At 36.2% G+C, this 13,427-nt stretch overlaps 1 protein-coding gene across 1 annotated transcript in view; it reads right to left on the bottom strand.

The window, feature by feature from the left end:
* The window catches only part of LOC125657691 (5'-nucleotidase domain-containing protein 3-like), a 30,684-nt gene extending 17,913 nt beyond the window's left edge, over nt 1-12,771 (bottom strand). The window contains exons 1-4 of the mRNA XM_056148800.1: nt 12,567-12,771; nt 10,227-10,405; nt 8,350-8,424; nt 6,336-6,391 (exon numbers count right to left, since the gene is read on the bottom strand). Of these exons, the coding sequence (XP_056004775.1) occupies nt 6,336-6,391; nt 8,350-8,424; nt 10,227-10,405; nt 12,567-12,735 (479 nt within the window). The 5' untranslated portion in view covers nt 12,736-12,771. The remainder of the gene's footprint in view (nt 1-6,335; nt 6,392-8,349; nt 8,425-10,226; nt 10,406-12,566) is intronic.
* Between the last annotated feature and the right edge of the window lie 656 nt (nt 12,772-13,427).

Below are 13,427 nucleotides of genomic sequence, written 5' to 3'. Positions count from 1 at the left end.
AGATATGAGGCGTCAAATATTTACGATTTTGGCCCTTAAAATCTCTAATTACGTAACATATGACCTACTTTTTGATTTGATAAGATCAAGCTCGTTGAGATGAACATTTCCGCTTCTACAACTTATTATAAAATATTAATAGTTTCTGAGATATTCTCAAAAACATTTGGACCCTTCTGAACCCCTAATTTAAAGGGCCAGCCCCTTTTGCTTGATATCGTAAGAAAGGCCTTGTCATTTTAAACATTTTTTGCTCAACAAGTATTTAGAAATTCTTTACCGTTCTCGAGTTATCTCTACAAGAAATATTTAGGGGCCAAACTGTAGCTCCCTAATGGGGCCACATAGGGAAAAAACGAAATGTACATATTGTTTAGATTATCATTCTGAACAACTTTTGTTCAATAATGCTTTTCAAAATATTTGTCGTTTTCAAGATATGAGGCGTCAATTATTTATGATTTTGGCCCTTAAAATCCCTTATTACGTAACATATGACCTACTTTTTGATTTGATAAGAACAAGCTCGTTTAGATGAACATTTCCGCTTCAATGACTTATTACAAAATATTAATAGTTTCTGAGATATTCTCATAAACCTTTGGACCCTTCTGGGCCCCTAATTTAAAGGGTCAGCCCCTTTTGCTTGATATCGTAAGAAAGGTCATGACATTTCAAACATTTTTTGTTCAACAAGTATTTAGAAATTCTCTACCGTTCTCGAGTTATTTCTAGAAGTAATTTTTAGGGGCCAAACTGTAGCTCCCTAACGGGGCCACATAGGGTAAAAACGAAATATGTATATTGGTCAGATCATCATTCTGAACAACTTTTGATCTTTTTTGCTTTTCAAAATATTTGTCGTTTTCGAGATACAAGGGGTAAAAAATTTATGGTTTTGGCCCTTAAAATCCCTTATTACGTAACATATGACCTAAATTTTTATATGAATAGATTTGGATTGTTGAGATGAACATTTTTTGTTCTTTGACTTATACCAAAATATTAACGATTTTTGAGATATTTGATCTAGAATTTGAGCCCTTATAGATCCCTAATTGAAGGGTCTAGCCCCTAAATCTTGATATTTTCGAAAAGATCTCGTAAATGTGCACAACTTTTGTTCTACATGTCTTAACAAAATATTTGCAAGAAAAAAGATATTGGAAATCAAAGGTCAAAAATCGCCGAAATCGGCGAACAATTTTGGCATCCATTTTTTCAGGTCCAGGCGAGCGTTTAGGCAAATCGCCTCCGGTAAAATCGAATCCCCCACAAATCTTCTAAAATGTTTACTCTATCTTGTGTAGAAATTTCAAGACTCTAGCTTCAAAACTAACGGAGGAGATGTGTGGACAACAAGGTCCTTCAAAAAGTCACTAAAAGAGAGATAACTCCTGACCGGAAGTGACGTCAAGCACGAAATTTTGCGAGCAAAGTCTCGTCACCAAAAGACATCTTTCCTGAAAATTTCGTGAAAATCGATCGAGAAATGGCTGAGAAAAACGCGTGTACTACCAAGGAAAATAATAATAATAATAATGAAGAAGAAGAACGCGAACAATAATAGTAAGGTCTTCCGCAGGAGACGGAAGACCTTAATGAAGAAGAAGAACGCGAACAATAATAGTAAGGTCTTCCGCAGGAGACGGAAGACCTTAACTAGAAACTCATTACTAGTAATGAGTAGGTCTTCCGTTAGACCACTTCCGGTAAAGAGCTTTCTGTTCCTACGAAAACCATTTAAATATATCAGAAAATAAGCCTTAACAATGAATGAGAAATGTATTATCGAACCTTTTACTTATTTCTCGTAACTTCCGGTGATGACCGGAAGTACTTTTATTATGCGTTTTCCCATAAATGACAGCGACTCTTTACTGTCTATATTCCCTGAAAATTTCACGTCTCTATCTCAAAGAGTTCTCAACAAAAAGAAGTAGACTAAAGAAAGAAAAAGTAGTAGGTTACTACCTACCGGAAGTCAATTTTGAAAAACAAAATTATCAAAACTTTAGAAGTTGATACTTTTATTATGACATGTGAAAATCATATGAAAGACTTCAAATATAAGCGAGATTTATGGGGACAAAGAGATAAAAAGTAAAAAGGTATTTTATCAAGAAACCGGAAGTAGTTGTTTTGACTACCAACGGAGTCAATATTCTTTTGACACTTTCAAAGAGACTTAATAAACTAGTATAGGTTTCAATTTAAAAGAAAAAATTTTTAATTTGCGATTCTTTCAATCATTTCCGGTGACGACAGGAAGTGACGGTCGACATGTTCAACCCTCTACTGCACGACTGCAAACGGAGATTTATAATTTCTGAATAATTGATGAAGGTATATTTTACCTTTTCCAAGAAAAATGCTGGACAAAATTCCTTTTGAGAAACAGAAAATCGGCCATATTTTCCGACCGGAAGTGAATTTTGTAAAAAGAAAAATAGTTATAGCAAGGTCCTTTCATAAGACATTATTCCTGAAAATTTCAAGAAAATCTATCCACCATCTCTCAGAAATCACTGGAAGAAATCGGATAATCGACATTTTTCAAATACTTCCGGTATAGACCGGAAGTGACGGACAAAAAAATTGAATGTATGTGTACAATGGACTAATGTTAGTTGATCAACTCTACAAGTTTCAAACGTGTATCTATATTCATTATTGAGAAACTGAAAAAACAAGGTTTGAATATGTCCACCCCATATCTCACGACCGGAAGTGAATTTTACAAAAATATTTCAATTTACTGTACACATTTATAGTGTCTATAACATATGTAAAATTCAAATCATTAACTTGTTTTATGACCGAGATTTATGGCACTGAAAAATGAGAGAATGAACAGGCTTTCTTTGATATAACCGGAAGTTGGAGATTCAACTTCCGGTGGGGTCAATAGTTTTTGAGAATTAGAACGAGACCTAATAAACCGATATAGGTTTCATTTTCAAAGAAAAAAGTTTTAAATTTATGATTTATTAATCACTTCCGGTGACGACCGGAAGTGACGGCCGACATTCTTACCCCCCTACTACACGCCTACAAAGTGAGATCTATTAAATCTGAAAATTTGGTGACTCTATCTTTTACCGTTTCTGAGAAAAACGCTTGACAACGAAAACAGCTCATAAGCCGTATTTGCCGACCGGAAGTAAATTTTACAAAAATATTTGACGTTACTCTAAACATTTATAGTGACTATAATATATGTAAAACTCAACTCATTAACTAGTTTCATGACCGAGATTTATGGCACTGAAAAATGACAGAATGAATAGTCTTTCTTTGATATGACCGGAAGTTGGAGATTCAACTTCCGGTGGGGTCAACATTTTTTGAGATTTAGAGCGAGATATAGTAAACCAAAGTAGGTTTCAATTTAAAAGAAAAAAGTTTGAAATTGATGATTTATTTAATCACTTCCGGTGACGACCGGAAGTGACGGCGACAAAAAATATTACGTGCATGCACCATAGAGAATATAGATCTATCATCCCTGAAAGTTTCATTCGATTATCTTTAGTGGTTTTCAAGTTTACCCCCGGACAAAGTTTCTTTCAAAAACCGGAAAATCGGACGTATCTGACGAACGGAAGTGAATTTTGAAAAAATGAAAAAAATGCCTCGAGGTACCATCGTTCCCTATAACTTGTGAAAGTTTCAGGAAAATCCATCCAACGGTCTAGGAGACGAAAGGGGAAAAAAAATAATAATAATAATAATAATAATAATAATAATAAACAGTAGAATCACTAGAAGGTCTTCCGTTGGAAACGGAAGACCTTAATAATAAACAGTAGAATCACTAGAAGGTCTTCCGTTGGAGACGGAAGACCTTAATAACTAGTACTTATTGTAACGGGGACCGTTACACATGTTCCCCAAACATTCCCCCATTTAGCAAGTGGTGTCATTTATTTCAGTACAAGTGGTTTTGACCATTGCAAACTGTGAAACATGTGAATATATAACTATCTTATAACGTTCAGTCCATTTCATGCTAATACAAATCAGTTATAAAGATCTGAGAGTTTTGTGCACGTGCACGTACGTGCATGCACGTGCATATACATGATTCCACCATCTCGATACATTAGAAGTCTTACTATATGAGTACAAGAGAAGTTTCACAACTGTTCAATGAAAAACGAGAAATTTACGGCAACTCAAAACTACAAAGACCGAAATCAATGCACGTGCATACACGTGCGCGTGAGTACCACACAACAATTTTGTTGATGCTAATCAATAGACATTTGAACAATATACTTACTATATGAATTTGGTATCGATCGCTTCACTCTTAAGAAAGTTATTGGGATTTCAAAATCGTCCAATCATAATTAAGCGCACGTGCATGCGCGTGCAGGGAAGTGATTTTGAGACTATTAATAAATTGACAGGCCCAAAACATACCTGCAACCTAATTTTCAAACCTATTCATTGCAATCTCAAAATGTTATAGACCAATACTCAAATTTAGACGTCAAAAATTACAATGCACGCGCATTCACGCGCACGCGATTTTGATAATGGAAAATTTGTTGACACCATTTCACAGACATTCATGTCATATATCCTCAGGGTAAATTTGAATTCATTTCAGTTTTTAATTCAATAGTTATGACCATTTTAGTACCCGAAAAATGAAAGAAAAGCTATGCACGTGCATACACGGGCACGTGAGTATGACTCAGCATCAATGTTGATGTCTTTCAATAGACATTTGATAGATATACTTACAGTATAAATTTCATATTGTTTCCATCATTTATAAGAAAGTTAGGGCGATTTGAAAATCGTCCAATCACAATTTAGCACACGTGCATGCACGTGCCGGATGGTAATTATGACTATACATTTTTGTTAAGAATATCAAGATACATATACAATACAAGTTTGAAAAGATTTTGACAAAAAACAAAAACGTTATGGTCATTGAAAGAATTGAACGTTCAAATGTCAATGCGCGTGTGTGCGCATGCGCGTTTTCAATTTTTTTAACATAGATTTGTAGATATTTATCATTTTTACCTATCCTGTAAATATCATCAAATTGTCTTCATTTAGATGAAAGTTATAAATGGTTTTGTATTATCCAATCAAATTGAAGCACACGTGCATGCGCGTGCAAAATTGAAATTTTGACGATGTGAAACGGTTAAGGGTCTCAAGTTATACCTGCAATATAAATATCAAACGATTTCATTGAAAAATAAAAAAGTTAGACGCATTCCAAAGTTTGTAAACAAAAAATCCAATGCACGTGCATGCACATGCATGCATTTTCAGACAAAATGACGTTTGTTCCGCACATCTACAAAGAGTATTCTATCATCCTAAAAAGGTTTCGTCTTGATCCCTTGAGTAGTTTCTGAGAACACTCGTGGACAAAAAAGTGTGACAAGAATAAAGAAAGAATAATAATAATAAGAAGAAGAAGAAACAGAGTAAAACCAATATGTTCCCAAACTTTGTTTGGGGAACATAATAAGAAACAGAGTAAAACCAATATGTTCCCAAACTTCGTTTGGGGAACATAATAATAATAAGAAACAGAGTAAAAACAATATGTTCCCAAACTTTGTTTGGGGAACATAAATATGTACATGAGGTGTCCATGAACAGGACATGTTAATTATATATTGAATCCGTATCTCAAATGTAATTTTTCTGTTGAAATCTGTTTTTTAATGTACTTGAGTGATTTAATCTTTTCAAAAGAGAGGAAGGTGCCCTTTTTCTGACAATGTACTTTTTCTGTTATCATTACTAATGAATTGAATTTCAGGACCCCCCCCCCCCCCCCTCGGGTTTTATTATATTTGTCTGTTTGTTTTTGCTTGTCAAGAATTTTCAAACAATTGTGAAGTCAACTTCACCTTGCCTCCCCCTTTTTTTGAAAACAATCTTACATATACTATTATACTTATATCATCATATGGTTCCAGGTGTCTGTTATTCATTTTTTTAAAAAGCATATTACTTATGAAAGTTTTGGTAATAATTGACGTATCATAACTTGAACAGAATGAAGCATCAAATACTGGCTATAGGTTTATAACCCCCCCCCCCCTCCCCCTCCCTTCAATTTAATGAAATATATATTCAAAATTCTTGTGTTCTTTGTAAAATCAAAGAAACGAAACCTTGTATTATAAAAGAGAGATCTTGGTACCGAAAGCTTTACAATACTCTATTTGTTACTACTATTTAATATGAAGCTCAGGACCCCATTGTTAAGCATGCCCCCCCCCCCCCCCTACTTCTGGTGTAAGAACATTAACTGCAAAATTGAAGGCCATTGATATACATTTACATACCTGTAGACAGTTCCCAACTGTATGTTATGGAAGGAATCCAGTTTTAACAGCAAACCCTGAAAAAAAAAATCTTCATTTCATAATAAACTGTTTTGAAACTGAATAGACAACAGAAAAAATGGTTAAAACTGTTCTCTGGTACAAAGAAACACTGAAAGCAGATGTAAAATCTTATCACTTATTCAATAAACATGCTACTGAATAAGAAAGCAAATTCTATTGTGGCAACCAAAATGGCCAGGTCAGTTATCATCTTGATCTACAGCTGAAATTCAGTCACCAAGTACATTTGTACATGTACATAGACTGTATAGGTAAAATTCTGGTAAACAACCTTAATTAGATATATGTACATGTATCACTTAAACCGACACCATCTTCACAGACTGAAAGAGAAAGCACTCAACATACCAACAAACTGAAAGAGAAAGCACTCAACATACCAACAAACTGAAAGAGAAGCACTCAACATACCAACAAACTGAAAGAGAATGCACTCAACATACCAACAAACTGAAAGAGAAGCACTCAACATACCAACAAACTGAAAGAGAAGCACTCAACATACCAACAAACTGAAAGAGAATGCACTCAACATACCAACAAACTGAAAGAGAAAGCACTCAACATACCAACAAACTGAAAGAGAAGCACTCAACATACCAACAAACTGAAAGAGAAAGCACTCAACATACATTAACAGCAGACTGAAAGAGAATGCACTCAACATACCAGCAAACTGAAAGAGAAAGCACTCAACATATCAACAGACTGAAAGAGAAAGCACTCAACATACCAGCAGACTGAAAGAGAAGCACTCAACATACCAGCAGACTGAAAGAGAAAGCACTCAACATACCAGCAAACTGAAAGAGAAGCACTCAACATACCAACAAACTGAAAGAGAATGCACTCAACATACCAACAAACTGAAAGAGAAGCACTCAACATATCAACAGACTGAAAGAGAATGCACTCAACATACCAACAAACTGAAAGAGAAAGCACTCAACATACCAACAAACTGAAAGAGAAGCACTCAACATACCAACAAACTGAAAGAGAATGCACTCAACATACCAACAAACTGAAAGAGAATGCACTCAACATACCAACAAACTGAAAGAGAAGCACTCAACATATCAACAGACTGAAAGAGAATGCACTCAACATACCAACAAACTGAAAGAGAAAGCACTCAACATACCTGCAGACTGAAAGAAAGCACTCAACATATCAACAGACTGAAAGAGAAAGCATTCAACATACCAGCAGACTGAAAGAGAAAGCACTCAACATACCTGCAGACTGAAAGAGAAAGCACTCAACATACATTAACAGCAGACTGAAAGAGAATGCACTCAACATACCAGCAAACTGAAAGAGAATGCACTCAACATATCAACAGACTGAAAGAGAAAGCACTCAACATACCTGCAGACTGAAAGAGAAAGCACTCTACAAACCAACAGACTGAAAGAGAAAGCACTCAACATACCAGCAGACTGAAAGAGAAAGCACTCAACATACCTGCAGACTGAAAGAGAAAGCACTCAACATACATTAACAGCAGACTGAAAGAGAAAGCACTCAACATACCAACAAACTGAAAGAGAAAGCACTCATCATACCAGCAAACTGAAAGAGAAGCACTCAACATATCAACAGACTGAAAGAGAAAGCATTCAACATACCAGCAAACTGAAAGAAAAAGCACTCAACATACCAGCAAACTGAAAGAAAAAGCATTCAACATACCAACAAACTGAAAGAGAAAGCACTCTACAAACCAACAAACTGAAAGAGAATGCACTCAACATACCAGCAAACTGAAAGAAAGCACTCAACATACCAGCAGACTGAAAGAGAAAGCACTCAACATACCAGCAAACAACTTCCAAATGCTAAGTTCACTTCCCAGTATATACAGACTGTGAGACATTCAGTATGCTCATTAAGCCAAAGAAAATTAATCATTTTTCATTATGAATGTTTATTCATGTTTTGTTCTCACCTTTCTGACATCATAATGACATCCTCTCACGGCAAAGTCTGGACAGTATTCAATGTCAATCAGTTCTGTCGGGTACTGAAACACACAAAATATCATCAGGACAGTACTCAATGTCAATCAGTTCTGTCGGGTACAGTTAATAAATATGTAAATGAATAACCGGGGTAAGGGGGGGGGGAGGTAATATGTGATAAAAAGAATCTCCAACAAACCATGGGATATCCTATATATATTCCATTGGCTTGTTAAGATTAAATACTTTATTTTTTAATCATATCAAAATCTAATTGCAACATGAATTTTAACTGACTTATAGATATCAATATCACATGGCTTTGATCCACTTGAAAATTTGATGACTTGACTTAATTTTCTGTTTTAATTATTTTAAGTTATGGTCATGAGGCCCAGTTTTCCTTGGGTAAAAATCGGTCTATGCGAAAGACATCGGACCGTCGGACCTGACCGATGTGCAGTGCCTCAGGTCCGACGCATCATTTTTTACACCGGACCGGAATGTCCGATGTCTCAGTGTCCGGTTTTGAGCTTTACTATTTTGATGCGGAGTCATTTAAATGTTTGTTATAAGTAAAAAATAGCACACAAATCCAAATACGTAAATGAATGTGATTAAAACCGCATGGACTGTCTAAAGTATTATACGGGAGGGATCCCTGGTATAGTATTACTAGTATAATAAATAAGATTCCCTTGGTTTTGCATTTTCACATGTTTCACTTTTTTACATTAGGTTTTTCGGTCTGAGAAAATTTGGTGTGGTCCAAAAAACTTTCGCATAGACTGAAAAATGGTCATATTTGGTAACATATAGTTCAATTACATCTGAAATACACAATTTTGGTATTCATTAAAATAAGTCATACCTTTGTTCATTTATGAAAGGTGAAGATAACGAACAGTGATCAATCTCATAAATCCCATAAGCAATACAAAATAGATAGTTGGGCAAACACGGACCCCTGGACACACCAGAGGTGGGATAAGGTGCATAGGAGAAGTAAGCATCTCCTGTCAACCGGTCACACCTGCCATGAGCCCTATATCTTGATCAGGTAAACGGAGTTATCCGTAGTCAAAATCAGTGTGCCACGAACGGTCTAACAATCGGTATGAAACACATCAGACAGCATTTGACCCAATGATAGGTTGTATTGTATAGATTGATGTTCTACTATGATGAGCCACTGTGACAGGATTGTCAGATATGACATAACAGTACTGATTTAATGGAGTTCCTATGACAATATTACTTTACTTCACTCTCAAAGTTAGAATAGATTGTATTGTTATAAATTATATGTAATTAAAATCAAATCAGATGTTTTAAAGAAATAATTTAGATTGACGAGATTATAGAGGAATGAAGTCAATTTTTGTTCAATTCATGCGATATTAGCAGTTTATTCCTTTTTAAGAACCAACCCATGTTTTATAATCATGCATAAACTACCCTAGACACACGTTGTGTATATATAAATATGCAAGAACAGAACAGATGGGCTCAAAATTCTAAAGGGGCACTACTCCCAAAAAAAGTATTGAATCAGAATTTTCGAAGTCCAGGCCCGAGGAGCCATAAATCTGCTTGAAATAGGTCAATGTGGGAGCAAAACTTTATTTTCTTGCATAACTAATATTCTGTTCAATATATCTGCAACAATAGCCCGGTTAAATTCCAGAAAACTACATATCTAACTATGATCATCTTCATTAAGTGTCCAATTTGCTTTATCTCAGATAAGAGTAAAAGCATAAATAAATCACGAAAACTTAAAAATCTGCATAAAAATATAAACATTTCTGTGCTAACGTGTAAATTGAAACACTAGGATATTATGGATAGTTCTATATATTACCTTGTGTTTCTGAACTAGTGCCTCTTGTCCCAGCTTAAAAATTAAGTGGTGCAGCTCTGGTTTGTAATATGCCAAGGTGTAGTCATAATCAAATCCATAAATGTCAATTTCACCCAGAGGTGTCTCATTGTTGGCAAATATCGCATCAGGATTAATCTGTACAGGTTCCTTAAAGCTCTCTGAAATGCATTACAAACATATTACAGACTCATGCATGCTAATAATTTGATTTCAGTTATAATGCCACATTTTTATTAAAGAAAAGAAAGTTAAATACATAAAATAAAAGAAGAATATGACATCAATTTGTGTTTGATTTCTTTTTTGACATGATATATTTACAATGTAGCATGATGTCTAGGTTTTCCCAATTTGATCAAAATGTTAAGTATTTTCCCCAATTCAAAAGCCACAGGACCCTTTTGAAAAATCACTGCATTTTTATGCTGATCCCTGTACGATAAGCCACTTGTTGCGATAGTATCATCAGACAGGATCAATGAATGATGTCAATTGCAGGATAGGTTTATGGCTGCTGCGAATATAGGATGAGGAAACTATTGGGCAGTGTAGCAAGTTCATTTAGCTTGTCATGAGTTTATCACTCTGTACATGAACGTAGACATCAGTTTGTTCTTAAACGCAACAGATGCGGCAAAGGTAGGGTCATGGTCTGGGATGTGATTAACACAATTTCCCTCACAGTTGGCCATTTTGAATGGAACCTCAATTGCTTTTTGGTATGTAGTTCTGCAGCCTTTATTAATAATAGCATTGATGCAGCTGCATAGACAAGGCAATGGATTAATTTTTCAATAAGACATTATGCAAGCTCCCACATCAAGATTGATTCAAAATTTCTTTTAAATGAACATCAACTTTCTTCACTCGTCCGCTCTATCCCCAGACTTAAACAGTTGTGGGACGGGCTAGGTAGACATGTGCGAAATGAGCTAGGTAGACGTGTGGGACGAGCTAGGTAGACAGTTGTGGGACGGGTTAGGTAGACATGTGTGGGACGAGCTAGGTAGACATGTGTGGGACGAGCTAGGTAGACACGTGTGGGATGAGCTAGGTAGACGTGTGTGGGATGAGCTAGGTAGACGTGTGTGGGACGAGCTAGGTAGACGTGTGGGATGAGCTAGGTAGACGTGTGTGGGATGAGCTAGGTAGACACGTGTGGGATGAGCTAGGTAGACGTGTGTGGGATGAGCTAGGTAGACGTGTGTGGGACGAGCTAGGTAGACGTGTGGGACGAGCTAGGTAGACATGTGTGGGATGAGCTAGGTAGACACGTGTGGGATGAGCTAGGTAGACGTGTGGGATGAGCTAGGTAGACGTGTGTGGGATGAGCTAGGTAGATGTGTGTGGGACGAGCTAGGTACTGAGGTAGACGTGTGGGATGAGCTAGGTAGACATGTGCGAGATGAGCTAGGTAGACGTGTGGGACGAGCTAGGTAGACGTGTGTGGGACGATCTATGTAGACATATGTGGGATGAGCTAGGTAGACATGTGTACAGTCACCAGCCTCAGAATCTGCAAGAACTTGGAAGGGAGCTGTTGGAAGAGTTGGAGAAGATTTCTCAAAGACCACTAGAGTGCCTGTCATTTAATGATGTCTCCTACACATCAGTATCAACGTTCATGGTGGGTATACTCAGTATTTTAAATTTTGACACACCCCTCTTCAATTCCATTTCACCTCATTTTTAGTTTCTTAAGGAATAACAATCATAAAGATTTTCTTTTTAAATCAATAGATATTATACCACACATGTTTGCTTATTGAATACATAACACAAAATTTTCTTCTTTTTTTTTAAAAGTCCATCAGTATAAGATGTTTCAATGTGTAGGTAATATATTAAATGCAAAATTTTATGTTCTACATAGTTTCATAAAATAACCACTACATGATAAGTTGGAACTAAAGTGAGTTAAAAATGGAATACAAAAATGACAAAAATTTCAAGACTGGAAATCATTGACTTTGATATAACATTTCATTACGCTTTGACGTATTAATTTAAGCATTAGGCCTACTTAGTTGGACGTTGATGTCGATTTACACAAACAACATTTATATATAAATCATTATAAACCTAGGCTGATCAGGTCATAAAGTGCAGCATTTGAAAGGCATGAAACAACGATAACCTAGCATTCATTCCAGACGCAGAATACGTGTACAGACACTTTGAAAATGATTTACACACCAAGGTTTGCACGTGGTTTAGTCGTGCTAAAACATGCAGACTCCTCTAGACTTTACTTGAGAAACATAAGTAAATCCCCAACAAAACAAAGTATCGAAGGCTCGATATTGACATTGATGTTACCCTCCATGCTTTTCTTTTGCCTGTGGTAAATCTCCCACCAATCGGCTTTTTGGGCGCCATTGTTGGAGAAGAAACGTTGTAAGGCGATGCATTGCTTCACGGATTTGTGGATAATGTTTTTGCTGGAGAGAAAGCGTCGAATGATTTTACAACCCGTCTGCATCTCCATTCATGACGATGACGCGGCGATTGTAATAGTAAAATTGAAACTGATAGGCATATTATTTCCGGTGTTATTCATCTTAGCGAGTTTGTATGCGTCTCTGTGTGTTTGTTGCTGCTGCTTTGTTTATTTGTTTTGGGGATAACCTTTTTGTTGTTTTGGGCGGGGGGGGGGGGGGGGGGCATTCATAATGTACATGTCTGGAATCCAAACATTGATTCACCACTTGTAACTCGATACCTGGAAACGGCATTTTATTCTTATGTCAATGTGATATACCCCCCAGAGAATTAAAAATAAAAGACACCACAAATTTTTCCACATCTGTTTCATATGACAAACTAACAACTCTACTCTATGGTTAACATGATGACTTTACAACAGCTTCACCATTGTCAAGTTACGTACGTTCCTATCTTTGTGAGTGAAAAATTCTCGAGGGACGTTAAACATTTATACAATCAATCAATCCATCATCCAGTTCCCATATGCATTCACCGGCAGATGGTGTTTATGTATCCCAACTGATTCGATACATGAGATCATGTTCTGCATGTGATAAATTTTCAAATCGAGACAGGATGCTTACATACAAGTTGCTGTTACAGGGGTTTTTATAGCTCGTCTGAAGTCAGCATTTCACAAATTCTGTGCTTGCAGTGGTCGATCCGACCTCAGGACCCCCTCCCGGCCCTTTT

The sequence above is a fragment of the Ostrea edulis genome, chromosome 9 (genome assembly GCF_947568905.1).
Source record: "Ostrea edulis chromosome 9, xbOstEdul1.1, whole genome shotgun sequence".
Classification (NCBI taxonomy): Eukaryota; Metazoa; Mollusca; class Bivalvia; order Ostreida; family Ostreidae; genus Ostrea; species Ostrea edulis.
Note: the sequence above shows the minus strand (reverse complement) of the source record. Positions and strands in the feature narration are given on the sequence as shown.